At 39.2% G+C, this 17,373-nt stretch overlaps 1 protein-coding gene across 3 annotated transcripts in view; it reads left to right on the forward strand.

Annotated features, from left to right (window-relative positions):
- cica (capicua transcriptional repressor a) overlaps positions 1–17,373 on the forward strand; it is a 52,299-nt gene that overhangs the window by 8,719 nt on the left and 26,207 nt on the right. For all 3 annotated transcript variants that reach the window (XM_041807979.1, XM_041807981.1, XM_041807980.1), the window contains exons 3-4: positions 53–329; positions 13,599–13,730. In XM_041807979.1, the coding sequence (XP_041663913.1) occupies positions 53–329; positions 13,599–13,730 (409 nt within the window). The remainder of the gene's footprint in view (positions 1–52; positions 330–13,598; positions 13,731–17,373) is intronic.

Below are 17,373 nucleotides of genomic sequence, written 5' to 3' on the forward strand. Positions count from 1 at the left end.
TGGGTCAGTCCTCTATGCAAATACAAAAAATGTCTTTTTGATGTCTTCCCAGTCCCTGACTCCAGCTGCAGTAGGCAACGCTGCCCTGTCAAGCCCCTCCAGCATTGGGTCGATGCCCACTTCATCAGGCTCAGTTCTGTCGTCCTCTGGCTCAGGGGGCAGAGAGAGGGAGAGGAAACCTGAGGGTCACCAGGATGCCTCTGGAGGAGCTCTACCACAGCCAGTAGCTTGTCACCCCACCCCAACTGCCCTTCTGCCGCTCATACTGCCAGCTGAGTCGCCTCACCCTGCTCCTCGCAAGCAAATCATTATGGGTCGCCCAGGGACTGGTGAGTGAGGATGGGAGGGTAAAAAGAAGTCATAATGGCACTGTGGCTTTTTCACATCAGACACAAAGTCAGCTGAGCAGCACTTTCAATACGCAGTGAAAAAGTATAGCGTGAAGCTTATGTAGTTCACCCTCATACTTCTTGTTTCATTATCTCTCTAGGGTTACAATTGTATTATCTGAGCACTATGGCTGTGACTCATTCACGCATTATTATTGTTTGTTTGCACTGTAAGAAAGAAACAATATTCAAGACATGTTTTCACCCCCATATTTGCTCTGTTAGGTCTTTTTAACACTTTACCAATTTATTTATGAGGTTAATTTGAAATATTGTTTAGTGGCTATGTTGCAAACATCTAAGTTTTACATCGACTTGACCTCTTCAATGTAAGAGTATACATTGGTGGACAGGTAAAAATTGTATATTTGATTTTTCTGAGGTACCGTTCAGGAATCAGTTGTTATCTGAAGGGTTCTTTTATTCAATAGCACACAGTTAACACTGTAACAGGGGCTTTTATAGATGTACTCACAGTAGAACAGGAAAAACTTTTATCATTCATGCATGACTACAAAAAGGAAACCACACTCAAATGAATTATAGATGAAGTTGTTGTGAATGTATGTACTTTCAGTTTTCACTGAAGCTTGAGTCAATAATATTGCCTTTTGCAGATTTTCATTTTATTAAGAGTGTAGCACATATTGAATGTTTATTTCTCTGTTTGTAATTATTATATTTCATACAAGCTGCACTCACAGCGTGGTTGGAATTTAACTTTTTCATCTACCTGCCACCGCGGCTGGTGGATTTAAATATCTACCAGCCACAAATTTTTTTACCCCCTACTCTATTTTAAGAAGCAGCATTATTCAATGAGGAATGATGTAAAAATTAAGGCATATAGGTGTTGAAGTTTTAGGTTGTTTAATAAGAAGGAGTTGTTTCACAAATAATCCAAACTGTTGCTTAATTCAAGACATTTCTTTACCACCTTGTCCTCTACTCAACCATGCAAACATTTGCAGTGCTTCCTACAGCGGTACTGTAGATGTATAGGTGTTTTTTTATGCATTTTAAGTTTTAGACTCGCTAGGGTTTAACCCCTTAAAGTTCCGGGTAAAACTGGTCAGAAATAGTTCTACAGGAAAACCCAAATTAAATTGAATGCTGTGTTGGAAGCATGTGGGCTACAAGCACAAGCAAGGTGCCTTTAGAAAGATAACACTCTGAAATTTATCCACAACTGCCAGACTTACTGTAGCTGCTATGAGTATCGAGAGATACGAAAAAAAAAACAAAAAAAACAACAAAATATGTATATTTTTTCCCCATCTGAATATTTGTTGTTAAACAGAGACCTATAGCTGGGAAATACTAGTTAGAAAACCCAACTGGAGCAAAGCATGAAGTCCTACCTAGTTGAAGTTGACAATAATAAAACAGAAAATGAGGATTTTACACCTGTTTTTATGAGGAAAAGCCCAGCTGTATTTAAACCGGGGACTCCGAAAAGGATCCAGATTGGCAGAATTTTTTCTCCATTGCTTTGCTTATAGTTTCCCAAAAAAGACACTCTTACAGCAAACACATTGGAATATTGAGAAAAACACCTTTGAAAAAATGATCAAAAATAGTCTATGGATGTTAATGGATGCAGTCATGTTTTTGGACTGAAAATTTGACTGGATTTAGATTGTGGGGACTCTCTCTGTTTTTGATGGAATATCATGATCAGGAGAGTACAGGTGAGCTTTAATGGTGAGCTGTGCCCCTTTTATAATCATTTGTTTGTTTGTAGCCCGCCAAATCATGAATTGTGGTTTTATTATGTAAATAACGTGGTCTGAATCCTGAGAATCAGAGCCTTTTGGTGATATATAACATGTTATTTACATTTTGTAAATAGCCGAATTGTTGAAAAAAAAAAACACCTGCCAGCCCGCCAGTGGGCCCTCAGATTTTTAAGGGTTTAATATTTTTTTGTGCATTTTCTGCAGTGTCAAGCCAAAATTCAGGCTGTGTTTTCCTTTTTCAGACTTGTGACAAGCAAGACATTGGTTCAAACACGCTTGTAGTAGTATGATAGTTGAAGTGAAGAACTATTCTGATACATTGAGTGCTAGTAAACATTTGACAGTAGCTCTGACAAAGGGAGGAGGAGGTAGGATTTTTTGGTCTACTTGGCTCTGCTCATGTCAGTAGTAACAAGCAGAAAAAAGGGCTTTAATTTATGCCGTTTACTTTAACAAAATCACTCTTTAGGTCAGGCTACTTTTATTTGCCTGTCCCAATTGTTGATAAGTTGAGCAAATTCTCCTGACACTGCTCATAAATACCCGCATTTGGCTGGTGGCGGGTGCTAATTACCCACCCTGATTCACAGTAAGTTTATGAAAGAGCAAAGTGTTGTTTTAGGGAGATTGAAATGGGAGATGCCACTCTGATCAGTGGTTTTTAAACCCTGTTTGAAAGTGTACAAAAAAATCTTTTGTGTGACTATTTTGTCAGCTTTCTGTGCTCACAGTTGGATATAAGAAGATTGGCTACTGAGCAATAGAGGTGTCGGGTTAATCATATACTGTATGCTTGTTTCCATGCCAACCTTGCAAAATTACAGCCAAAACTCTGAAATGTTACTTTGAATATATGAATAAGGAAGTTTGTTCCTACTTGAAATGCACAGCATCACGTAGTGCTTCATTTTATCACAACACTTTCTAAAACTGCGAACTGAAAGTGTGATAAATGTACAGGAATTTGTCTCAGGCAGAGAAATATTGGCAATTTACAAGTGATTTACTTTCACAGTTCATAGTGGTATTGTGAAAAACCTGATACAAGCAAGTCATACAGATAATGACACTCAAACTGTGCACATACCAATAATATGTAGAGTCAGGCAGGCATGGCAGGGTTGCAGCTACAGAAAATAAGCTAAAAACCATTACCACAAGTGTCAAAGTGAAAGTTCTGGCTTTTAATGCTTGGTATTTCATAACCCCCCTCTGATTAATAATTCCTTGACTTGGATCAAGTGGTAAAGATGAGACCTTCATCTTTTGAGGCGTGAAAATCAGAAAAGGTTTGATAAATCAGTGGCTCAGGCAGCCTCCCAGACCTGCTGCTCACTCTGTAATTTGTGACTCAGTGTGTGTAGTGTCAAAGTTATTGAGTGTGCGTGCACTGGGGGTATCTCCCTTTTTATGTGTACGCATGTGCGTGTGAGTGTGAGAGGGAGATAAGGGGTGTTTCACAGAAACTTATAAGGATATTGACATGTCTAGACATGTAAGACTGAGAGCTGGAGTTCAACAAGGACATTCACACCTCCTCCTCCACCCTCCACTCACGCATACTCACACGCACTCTCATCTCGATGTTCCAGACAATCAACAACCTCAGACAGGGCATCAAGGGCAGGTCCAGCGTGATGTGAATGTATTTCATCACTCTCAGCAGTAAAAGGAGTAATTGTATTGCTGGCGTGTTGTCATGGATACACTGTTTCCACCAGTAGAATTAGTGCAGTAAAGCGTTGAGCCCTGAGCTGATTACCGAAGCGCGCTTTTATTTCTCTCTCCCTCTCACATCCCTCGCACTGCTGCTAGCAGCCACCTGCCTCTGTAGCGTAACGTTTCCTCCGCCATACATTTTTAAAAACACCTAGAGCCACAGTGGGGCCAGAAACAAACACTGGCAGAAGGCAACGGAGGCCCCACGGCTGAGATCTCTCCTATATATAGCCCAGCTCAAGTGCAGCTGCATTAGCATCACAAGTTTCATTACTGCTCTCTTTGAGTACATCTGCAGCCTTCGGTGGAGAAGAGATAAGAGCTCTGATGTAGCCGCGGTCCCATTTCGTTACACCGCTCAAGAACTTTATTATTGCTTCTGCACCCACAGGAGAAATTATTTGGAACCGTCTCCTGCAGTAGTAATGTGTAGTATAGTCATAGTGCAGGTGGATTGAGTAGCTTGGAGCACAAAGAGCACAAAGAATGCTGTCACCTCATCTTTATCACTGCTTCCTCTCACCTGACATCACCGTCAGCACTTAAAGCAAACCCCTAAAGACAGATAGATATCCAAGCAGTGTATTTATCTCTGATATTTCTTACAACACACCACCATCAGTGCATCCCTGCAATATTCATGCCTCGCCTCCTCAGGGTGTTAGCAGGTCCTCTGAAAGTTCTGAAGGCAGATTTATTTAGCACCTAAAAGGATGAGATTTGTGTTATTCTGTATATTCCTCACTGTCAACAAATCTTGACACCAAAGTCTTGGTCTGCCACGCTCACTTTCACTGCCGATGCCACTCTGCCATGAGCCCATTTATTCCTTTTGAAGTTCATCATTGTCAACAGAATATAAGCTCATCTTAAATAAACCGCTCATAGTTTCCTAAAGAGTTAGGCACTGTAGCTTTAAGGGAAGGTTTAGCAGTAGTAAATATTGCATTTGTTGGGGGATATTTTCAGCAGTGCATTAATACATATTTCCTGTTCTTGTGGATAATTGAAGAAGTAGGATGGTCTATGTTGGTTTTAACCCCAAGAGCTCATGTTCCTTCCAAGTAAATGCTGTCACCAAGTGTTGCTGAGTGGCTCTTTAATGAGAGACCTTTTGTACAGCATTGTAACAACAATATACGTCAGAGGATGGTCAGCTATATCAGACTTAATGGACAGTTTTGGTTTCTTCATGCTATTTCCTAACAAGTACAAAATAACAGAAACTTCGAAAGAATAAACCAGCTTTGTTTAAAACTGCAGACACATGCCTTAGGTTTGATTTCAATTATTCTGTTTTAATAAGAATACTTCAACAGTGATATGTGGTTGAAGGCAGAGATGGGAAAAAAGGCAGGCCGAATAGTAAGTATGCATACTTTAACCACAGCTGTGGGTGGAAACAGAGCAGAATGTTGATTTTGCACTTCAACTGGGTGACATTCTGACTCATGAAACTTCACCGCTAAAGCACAGGGTTAATAAAGTTTAGTCCATTAAGCATATCCTGTTGCATTGCCTTTCTTTTCTGAATTGTTTGTTGCTGCTTTAAGTTGTAAACCCAGAATTAATTTTTTCCACAATTAATTAGCTCTACAAATTGGGTAAACGTGGCACTAAAATGTCTAAGAAATGTGAAATATTAGCTGTAAACCTGCAATTTACCTACTTACAACTACCAGGGGTGGGAAGTAACTAATCACATTTACTCAAATTACTGTAATTGAGTGGTCTTCTTTTTGGTACTTGTAGTTTTTTGAGTACATTATGAAATCAGTACTTTTACCTCTACTTCAGAAGGTGAATTGTTCCACACGCTAGAGTTCACACCTGGCTTTCTGGGTATTCCTAAAGGATGCATATTGCATATTCTTCATCAGTATGAATTGCCTGTGAGGTTAACTGTCTGCTTTCTTTTTTCAAGAGGAGAACCACCTTGCCACAGATTTTCAAGATTTTCTGCAGCTCTGGCATATTGTTAAATATTTAAAACTTTCAAAAGTGTAGTTTAACTATATGTAGACTCTTCTAAAGTGTTAATTGAACTCTATATGGGTTAAATTATCAATCAATATTTTACTCTAATAAAGACTACTGGCCAAATGTGATAAATAAAAAAATCATTAGTTTTTACAAGTGATGCATAATATTATCGCTATAATATCTGCATTGACAGATGATAGCTTGAAATATTTATATGGGCACAAATGAACTAGTTGTTGGGTAGCACCCCACGTATGTGGCCAGCCCAGGTTCAGGGCCTGGCTACCTTTGGCACCTTTCCTGCATGTCATTTCCCATTCTTCTGTCCCCCATTTCCAGTTCTAACAAATAAATGTCACAGTTAGAATGACAGGTAAATTATTGAACAGGTGGTTCTTTGCAGCATAAAAGTGGTATATGTTAAAATTTAGCAACTTCAGTATTGGCTTTAATGAGTTTGGAAATATTAGCATATTAGATAACAGCAAAAATCCAGTACACTGCATCCCTACTTTATATATTTTATTGTCTCTTTTGATTGAATGATAATTGAAACCCAAACAGTAGCAACTGTGAAATAAGTCAAACTCCCAGGTTCTGCAAATCTGCATCATGATGCAAGTCATCATGATTTAAAGATGGAATTATGTGCAGTTTTATCACACTAATGTAGGTCTAAGTGAAATCTCTCACTATTTAAACCAGTTTGAAAATCAGACCACTAAAAGCTACATACTGCAGGATCCAGGCCTCAAGGATAAAATGGTCCCATAATCTTGATCTAAAAATATGAAACATTTTAGGCACACCTGCGGGTTATCATATTTTCTGCCTTTTTTCTGGTCTTGACCACCATAAGAAAGCAACTGTTTGTGCATGAAAGTATTTGAAGAAGCCTCACTTCCCCAGCTGTAGTTCCTCATGCAAACAGCAGCAACAACTGCCAGTTTGAAGTAAGGAGTTTAAAGGTCAGAGTGCAGTGATAGTCGTTCACAAGAATCAGCACACTGGAGAGAACATCTTGAACTCTGTGTAACCAACAGCAGCAACATTCAACAAGCATTTATGTACAATTCGATAGATATCTAGCTCTGCAGAATCTGGATCTTCATCTTAGATGAGCTATAGTCAGTGGATGGTAAGCTACAAATAGACCACTTTATACTATATTATGACATTATAAATTAAAGTAGAAACTGGACATTGTAGTGCAGCAATCATATTTTTTATATACAGCCAATCATCAAAAGTTATCACAATTTACATATGGAGCATGTGTAGACCATACTCTTTGTAACACTTTTAACAAAGACCCATCTGTGTCCATGTAGAAATAACTTTTGGCAATGCCTGGGAAGAGAAATCCTTTTGATTGGAAGAAACCTCAAGTGTTACCAGTGTCATTGTTAGATAGCCATCTGCTGCAACAAACCCGGTCAAGACAGAGAGTTAGCGAGAGACAGACACACAGTAGCAACGATGATAATAATGGAGACCAACAACAGCAGTGGACGTCTGCATTATCCACACAAACCTGCAAGATGAGAGAGCACAAAACCTCTTGGGAAGACAGAGTTAGTAACATACTTAAATGTCCTATGAATGAATGTATGAATGATGAAAAGAGAGAGGATGAGAGGAACTTTGTGTATCCAGTCCCCAGGCACCTAGAGTCTATAACTGTACCACCAGGGAGTTCGTTGAAGGTGAGCTTATCCAGTCCTAACCATAAACTTCATCAAGAGGAAAGTTTTAAATTTGGTTTTCTATCAAGAAGAAAAGATGTCTGCTTCTCAAAGTGGTACATTATTGCATAGAAGAGGTTCTTCATGACAAAAGGTATCACCTTTCATACAACTTAAGAGTCTTTAGGTACCACAAGCAAACCTGCATCGTGATTGGATACAATAAGCTTCACTGGGTTCACTATGGAATAGAATAAAATAGAATAGAATAGATTAGAATAGAATACCCTTTATTGTCATTGCACAATGTACAACAAAATTTGCTATGCTACTCTTAAAAGTGAGGACATACAAGAAAACAAAAAATAAATGGAGCTATAAGCAGATAAGTAGAGCTTAAAAAAGTTCTTAAAAAGTCCTTGTGCATTCGATGCAGTCTACAGTGCCAAAAACCACAGTTAATAATAATAATAAACATAAAAATAAGTTAATTAAAAGTCACTTGGTTATTATTGATCATATTGTGCATGGTAATTAATGATCATATTGCACCAGGCGAGATAATCATATTGGATCTCGTCCCGTAATGATTCCTTGAGAGTTCAGTTCAGTAATAGCTATGGGATAAAAACTATTTCTAAACCTTGATGTGCGAGTTTTTACAGTCCTTAGACGTCAACCAGATGGTAGCAGTGTGAAACGGTGGTTGAATGGATGGGTGACGTCCTTAAGAATGCAGTTGGCTCTACGGAGACAGTGCATTTTGAAGACGTCCTCAAGTGAGGGCAGGGGCAGTCCGATAATTTTTTGAGCCGTGTTGATGACTCTCTGGAGGGCTTTCCTGCTTTCGCTGCTGTGCAGCAAACCATGCTGTGATACAGTAACCTTGCAAAGCAGTTGGATCCGCCCGTTTCCTTGTTTTTCACTGGCAAATCCATCTTGCAAAGCCCCCATCTGAACCGTTTGGGCCCAGTTAGAAAGTGACAGGACCAATCAGCGACAAGGGGAAGTACTTTCAGGCGCAGCAGAGTTGTGACGTAAACAAGCAGCAGCAAGAGCTGGTGCAAATATGGAGGAAGAGATTAGCGTGGATGCTGCTAAAGCGCCAGTTTTATCAGAACTTGATGACATTTCTTCGTTAAAAGAAGAACAAAGAACAGCAGTGAATTGTTTTCTTTTCAGAAAGGACAAAAGTCAAGTACTTACATGTCTGTAGTCGCCATGTTTTGCGTTATTCATCACTAGCTGCGCACACGCAGGTTGATAGCTGCTACATCATGTGTTTTTTTGCTCTGATTGGCCCATAGAGATGTGACAGACAGAACGTTCACCCAATCATACTCCGAGTTTTTTTCAAAGCCTCTGCCTTTTCTCAAACATTTCCTATTGAAGCTTTCCCAGATGGATGTATGAAACAAATCCATCTGGTGTGTCAGGTTAGTGATACAGTATGTTAGTACACTCTCTATTGAGCAGTGGTAGAAATATACACAGTGATATTTGCCCACACTTGTTAATTATTGAATTCAGGTGTTTCAGTCAGAGTCGTTTCCACAGTATAAAAACAAGCAAGAAGCCATGCAGTCTCTCCACATCAGTGATACCATATGGGCCATTCTGAAGAGATCAGTGACTTCTAGCGGGATACTGTGATGGATGGCACCTTTGCAATAAGAGGGTTTGTGAAATGTCATCCCTGCTGGAGATTTTTGCAGTCAATTGTGAGTGATGTTAATTAGAAAGTGGAGGCATTTAGGAACAACAGCAACTCAGCCACAAAGTGGAAGAGCACTTAAAATCATAGGATGCATAGTGTGTAAAAGTTGCCAACACTTTGCTGTTTCCAGAGCTGAAGAGTTCTGAGCTTCCACTGGCAGTAATATATGAGTTTGGCGGATGCCTGGAGAATGTTACTTGCCTGACTGCAGTGTGCTAACTGTGAAGTTTGGTGGAGGAGGGATAATGGTATAGGACTGTTTTCTCATGGTTTGGGCTGGGTCCCTTATCTCCAGTGAGGCTGATCTTAATGCTTCAGCATACCAAGACATTTTGGACAATGCTTTGCTTCCAACTTTGTGGCAACAGTTTGGGGAAGGGCCTTTTCTATTCCAACATGACCGTGCTCCAGTACACAAAGCAAGGACTATAAAGACATGGTTTAATGAGTTTGCTGTGGAAGAACTTGACTGGCTAGCACAGAGCTCTGTCTTCAACCCTGCTGAGCACCTTTGGGATGAACTGGAACTGAGAATGTTAGCCAGGCTTTCTTGTCCAACATCAGTGCTTGATCTCATAGATGCTCTGCAGAATGAATAAGCACAAATTCCCACAGAAACACTCCAAAATCCTATGGAAAGACTTCCAAGAATTGTAGAGGCTATTATAGCTGCAAAAGAAATACAGTCTTCATCCTCAGCTTTTTTCAATACACTTGCACCAGCATTTGGAACAGATGAACCAGGTCTTATTAAGGGAGCCTCATAACAACACATTTCAGTTATCCTGCCAAAAAAAAACAGAATTGAATACATAAACTTGTTGTTCTGCATCACTTTAAAACAGGATGTGCCTATTTTTGTATTTTAAGTAGATGAAAGGAGGCCGCCCTTGATTTTTTGGCTGACCGCTGAAGTCAGCCCTACACATGGATCTGTATGTGTCTGACTGACTGAGTGACGATACTTTCAGAGCTGTGCATACAGAGTTGTGCTATGGCCAGGGTTTAGTTGTAATCAAAGCCATTTCTAATGGCTGCCTCCTCTCTGGTGATGACCTTGGATGTAGCTTTTGCATACTGTCAGTTTTACTAGAACAGGACCACGTTTTCTGCATGAAATAAATAGTGAAAATAACACTAAAAGCTTTTTATGATGTGACAGATGTTTTCGCTTTTCTGCTAAACTGTTTCGGCATGACTGTGGGATAGTTACAGGGGAAATGGTTGGTTGTTGTGTGAGTGGATTTATACAAGGCCTGCTAGTGGACTGATTAGCTCGGACTTAGCCACAGCAGCAGTTTTGAATTGGAAAATGTGTCTTTATTAAAATAAAACAGTGGTAGGGAGTGACTCTGAAAGTTTGTCATGACACAAAATATGTTTTCAACTCTCTCCAGTGGCTGCTGCCGTGGTAGCTGTGAGCTCAGGTGTAGCTGTAGGAATACAGTTTAATCAGAACTGGACCACATTTCTTTTTCAAACAAGGGCTTGGAGGAACACTGAAAGCTTGTCTTGGCAGAGAAGATGTTTTTGTTCATTTCCTGACAGGTGTTATTCACCAGGAAACTCCACCATTAGCAATCTACAGCAGCAGCAGCCTGTTAGCTCAAGGGTTGCGCATGTGCACATCATCATTTTGTTTTGTCTTGGTAAAATTGTCTCTGACTGGCGAATCATGAATATGACAGACAGATTATTCCTCCAGTTACCTTCGAGAATTTTGGAAAAGTCCTGCCCTTCCCAAATGCTCACTATGGGAGTTTTTCAAGAAGAATCGTAAATATACTCATGAAATGGATATATCAAACAGTCTATCTGGCGTGTCAGGTTGGCTGTTTACTGCTGACAGAGCTTTGTGTTTTAAACTTTTGGGAACCTCCATTTCTCAACATACAGACATAAGGAACAACACAATTACACACCCCAAAAACCAATCAGAACCCAAAGTTCAGTCAGGCATTTCAACAGTCATCCCAGATAGTTGCAATCAGCAATATACTAGGTTTCAACCTAGGCTTGTTTTATTTGGGAGTTGAATTGCAATCAAAGGTGACTACCAGATTCTTAACTGTGTTGCTGGAGGCTATGATAATACCATGAGGGTAACTCTAGCATAACTGCTTTAGTTATGTCTGAATTTAGCAGCAGAGCATTTCTGGTCCTCTTTTGTCTGTATACCCTTCAGGCATGTTTTGTGTTTAGTTAACTGATTGGTTTCATCACTATTCATTTAATAGTATAATTGGATGTCATCTGTATAATTATAAAACATAAAAAACATTTTCTGGTTATATTACAGAGAGAAAAATATATAAGGTGAGTAAGTCCAAACAGTTAATCTTGTAAAATAACCTATGATTATCCCTGTCATATGTCAAAGTAATTACTAATGTGTATAAATTGAGATTGATCTGATAAGTAGGATTTAAAAAGCTAAATTCACTTCCTTCAATGCTAATTAAGTGTTCCGTTGTGGTAACAGGATCTGACCAGTTTTGATCTATGAGGATGTAAATATAGCTTGATTAATCTATCAAATGTATCAAGGGTTGTTATTTAAGTTAAGTGGTCTAACTGGGTTTTAGTGAAGGTTTTGGCAGTACTGGTGATGTTTTAAGTCAGTTATTCAAATGATTAATTCTAAGGAAATATTAGTTATATGTGGAGTTGTAGGAGGTTTTGTTTTCACACGTACATGCTTTTCTGTGAAAACCATATGGCTCAAAATTGAACATTTTTTCCTTTTATTATGTGTTGCGACATTTTTTCCAGGCCTTAGCATTTGCAGCTGTGTTGTGCTAATAATTAAGCTTTGTGGTGCTTTTATCTTTATACCAGGGTTTGAAATGATCTTTTTTTGCCTACCTTCCACTTTGGCCGGTGGGCTAATAAATGTACCAGCCACTCACATTTTTATCAGCCACTTTATTTTAACAAGCAACAAAATGGGATGAGGTATGATATGAAAATCAAGAACTGTAGTATATTATATTTAGTATTATAGTATAGTATTCATTCAAGATCTTGTTTCTCTATCAAGAGCAGGAGACACACCAATGATCCTTAGCACATACGAATCCCTCAGTCTCACACTGGATTTTTAGGCCTTGTTTAACTAGCTTTGACATCAGACAAGCAAATTGTCTGTATAAAGACACTTTTAGCAGGTAGGCAGGTTGCAGCACTGCTCTCGTATGATACTGAGTCAAACCATTCAAGCACACAGTCGACTGCAAACATTTGACAGCAGCTCTGACACGGGGAGGAGGAGGTGGGGACCTTCTGTCAATAGTGATTTGGTTGTTGAAACAAGCCAAAAAAACAGGGCTAAATTCATGCTGTTTACTGTTACAAAACCGAACTGTTAGATTTTTTTATGTGCCTGCTCTGGTGGCAGGTAAGCTGAGTAAATTCACCAGACACTGTTCAAAAATACCTTTGTATGGCTGGTGGTGGGTGCTAATTTCCCACCCTGCATCAAACTATTATTCACATGAAAAATCACTGAAATGGAAGTGCTAATTTGATAATATTTTGTAGATATGGTTCTTAACTATCTTTGCCACAGTTAAACAAGTGTTAGCAGGCTGACATTTGAAACTTTGCAGTAAACACAGACAACAATTGAAGATTATGCCATTGTTTTTTTTCTGCAGGTGGATTTTCTCCTAAACCAAAATATACATGCAGAATGTATAACCACAGTCATATAAGGATTCTCTTGGATCAAAAATGTCTATGCATAATTTCATGGCAGTCTGTCAAACTGAACTTGTCAGTTCAGATATATGTGTTGGGCCAGCATCCCGCCATACTGGGAGAAAAATGATTTAATGTTAAAAGAGGTTTGTAGTTCATAACAGGATTACTTGTATTTCTGTGACTTTGCAAATATTTGTTATCTATGATTGTGAGTGCACAACAGTGTTGTGATATTTCTTGTTTACATAAGACCCATCTTTTAATGTAGTCCACAGCAGCATGGCAGCAGTCTAGACAGCGGGTAGTCTGGAGTCTGGAATCTCTGTGGATAAAATAACAGGTTCCCTCATCCCATCACATGACCCCTCAGCTCTCATTATCCCGAGGGATGGTGTCTGTGCGTGTGTTGGAGATGGGGGCAGAGAAGGTGACTGAATGCACAACTCCATTCATGGTCTTCGGTCTCTGGCAGTTTCGATGAAAAGTGTAGTTTTTAGTAACACTTTGGCTCATAGTTGGCCGATGATCACATAGGATTTCACATGCTGCCAGAGGGCAGAACGCTACCTTCTGTCCACAGACCATGATACTGAAGTGGATAAACATAATGACATTTTTAATTTTCTGTTTTCTCTCTCTTCTCTCTGCCTTCATGTTCCCACAGTTTGGACCAACGTGGAGCCTCGGTCGGTGCCAGTGTTCCCTTGGCATTCACTAGTCCCTTTCCTGGAGCCCAGCCAATCAGGAGCGGCTGCCCAGCCTGCTGATGGCCAACAGCTTGTCAATCAGAGCAAAGGTAACGAATGACCCTATTCCTTTTCTCTGGACATGTCACCATGACTTTTTAACGAAGCGAGAGACACAGAAGGCTAATTTCACAGCTTGTATACAAATATATATGCGACTGCATATTATAAACAAGTATTTCCCACAATAATCAGAAAAGGAAACCCTTTGTAGGGCTGTGTTTCACAAATAAACACTGCCAAAACACTCCAGCACACAGCCAGTACAAATGGTCGGACATGCCTGCAGCCAAGTCAGTGTTTCCCAAAACAGTTGCGACTGAATTGCAAATCAGCACAGTTGGTGTTCACACCAATATAGTTCCAGCAACATTGTTGATAACAATATTTATTGGCAAGAGCACTAATTTTTTGTCTGAGACTAAATTTGACTCGATGAGGATGGTCAGTTATCTAAATGCAAACTCCTAGGACTGTGTTTTCTTACAGAGCTGCATGAAGTCTTATTTAAAGGCTTTTAAGTCTTCATTCTTTATCTGTCTTTTCTGGCTGTTTGAGAACTGGAAGGATTGATTCATTATTTAGCTGTTGTAATGTCAGCAAATAGTAGATAACGTTTTTCAGAATACAAGTTCAAAATCTTCCAACACTTGAACTCACCGACCAGGAATCAGAAACAGAAAAGTTTTATTTTTCTCAAATCAATCATAGAAAAATGCAGCAAACCCCCGTATCAGAAACTAGGGATCTACTGTCCTTACATCATCTTCTCATGCTATTAATTTATTTATATATATAGATAAATTCAATATTTGGGGAATTGTAACACTATTATAATCTCTTCGTGGCTGTGTCATATAAGTAAAAAACAAAGGTGAAAGATTAAACTAAATCTAAAGCCCAGTTCAAACCAAAGATTTGTACAGTTCAGGCCAGCTGATGGTGTTGATTGTGATTTAGTTTGTCACGTTGGTTTGCAAGTTTGCAAGCAGAAAAAATGGGAATTGAAATCTTGTTTTGAAAGGTTTAACGCCAACAAATATTTGTTAAAGGCAGAATATTCTGTGAGATAAAATCATGCTGTTTATGATTACATTATCTTTTGTTTTTAAATAAACGTTTCACACTTTTTAGCCTCATAAACACTCCTGTCTCTTGATCATCTGTGAACTTAAGCAGGACATGTGGTGCTTTACTCACTAATATGAGAAACTGCAGGCTGAAGAGGCTTTATTTGTCCATGGAAAAAAAGATTGTCTTCAGTAGCTATCTCATTTAAAACACTACTGAAGGAGCAAAGCGTTTTTGTGTTTGTGTCGCAGTGAGCAAAATTGTACTGCCCTGCTACGATAATGATGCCAAGACACATCCATGGCGGTAATTGTTTTCATGAGAAACGGTAATAGTTCACCCTCATGCAGGAACCATACAGCCTAAGTTTGCACATTATTGTGATGATAAAGATGCAGAAAAAATATAAATTCATTCCAAAAATAGTAAATTGTTAAATTATTAGAAAAGAGAGAGAGAGGAAGCGCTGTGACACTTCAGTAAATGTGCAGAACTGTCTGTCCTGTTGAGACAAACTGATTGTGTAGTATCTTAGAAAATAAATCACTTTAATGTAGGCCTTGGCAATTTGGCCTAAATACCATGTCACAGTATTTTTTTGCCCTCAATGGTAATGGTATTACATCACAGTTTTAGAAACTTAAAAGAGTTCAGTCAGGGACACTCTTGTCATACATTAAACTATTTTATTGCAGAAGAAAATATACAGTTTTACTTGGTGGCAATGGCTCTGTTCAAAAGATGCTCCCTGGGTTAGTCAAGCAGCATGCTTGGATTTCCCAAGGAGCGCATGGCTAGAAACCCCCATATGGATGGATACATTAATGACAATGCATATTGAATACAATAGAATTAGTTCAAAAGCAGTTTATCTATAGTTGTATGAATCTGAATATGAGGGTGCACAAGCTTTATGCTCTAAAGGAGGAGGCTGGGGTGGAGGAGGTGAAGCTTTGCCAGTAGCAGCAGAATGGTGCATCAGCAATTCAAGGGGGTATCAGTGAGAAGTATGTCATACTTAAATATTCTGCTGTGTTGAGAAAAAGAGCTGTGATTGGCTGTGGGAGCTGGGAGGCTATAATAAGGATCAGCTGGCTGTCAGTGGATCACGGCTGGGCGTATGACTACCATGTCCTGCATGAAGTAACACTAGGCTTCATATTATGGATTTAAATTCTTATTCAGGGGTTTGAACCCCCTTTTTCCTCCTAAAAAAACTTGTGATGGCATTCTAAAATAATGTATGAGCATAAAATCACAGAAAATGTTTTTATAGGTGTCCCTATGGCTGTGTGTTCTTCTTTTGCTGAGGTGTGTTTCCTGATGTGGGCATTCACAATAAAGGCCCTACAGAGTCTACAACTGCTTCTCTGACCTTGTTTATCGCCACATTGTGAACTTTAAACAAGCAAGTCATCAGTTCAGATACACCTTTAAACGGTTATTCAAGCCAGTGTAAAACAAGTTACTGCAACGCTGGGCTAAGACAGACCATCTTTAGGTCAGTTTGTATTGAAATCCCAGACAGAAGCTGTGCAAAGCCAGCACTTGCTTCATGTTGCTGTTATTGCATAAATCAAACTTCAGGAGGAGAGAACACACATTTTACGTTACAGTATAACCATATTACTTCATATTAATCACATGGATATAAACGGGTGCTTTTTGGCTTGTTACATGGCTGCTCTTTAGTGTCAGAGTGAAACATGCTGATGACTGAGCTGTTGTCTATCACACATCACTTTATTACTAATAGTGGCATCGTTAGAGTCTCATGTGTGCACCACAACACAGCACAAGCCTTTAGATGATGATGACAATGTTGCAAAAATCCATACCATGGCAGACATTTTATTGATGACTGTATTAATATCGGTTTACTGCCCACCTATAATTTTAAAGAGAATGTGAGAAGTCTTGCTATGGAAGCAATGCATCTTCTCCTCCCGTTGCAGCAGAGTTTATTGACAAGCTTTCAAAAAATTTCCGTAAGCAGCTGAAAGTTACAACTTGTCTTGTCGCTAACCTTTGAATCTGGTCTGGTCTGAATTGGCTTAAAGGGCCGTTGTAATGTAAAAATGAATGGCATCTAGCACTTAGAAAAAATATGAAAGACCCTTTCTAAAACAAGTCTGTTTTTTACATGTACATTTCATACCGGCTATTCAACTGAAATACTGTCCTTGTCTCAGTATACAAGCATGAGGGAAAATTTGATTTATTTACAGTAGTGTTTCTGAATGTGTGAGAGTAGCTGGTGATACCTTTTTGTAGGGAGTTACTGTTGGACTTTCTTCCAGTTGACCAACTAAGACAACACAACTGACAACCAAAAAGAGACCCGCAAACAGTTTGTTTTTGTGTCAGTGTCTGTCCAGAATTGCTTCCGCAAGATTGGGGCTGAATTAGGCGTAGAAATGCAAGAGTGAATTAACTTCCAACTGCTTTATCTAGGTGTGTTAGTCCAACTTTTACAAATCCAGCTTAGTTCTGTTTCAGGTGGGTTGACACATTTAAGTTGGACTAAATCATTAAATCAACTCTAACTGATTGCATGCAAATGTACTGATTGTTTGGTTTTCCTTTATGAAAAGCAGATTCCATTTGTGCGATCATTCAGTC

This window comes from Cheilinus undulatus, linkage group 16 (assembly GCF_018320785.1).
Source record: "Cheilinus undulatus linkage group 16, ASM1832078v1, whole genome shotgun sequence".
NCBI lineage: Eukaryota > Metazoa > Chordata > Actinopteri > Labriformes > Labridae > Cheilinus > Cheilinus undulatus.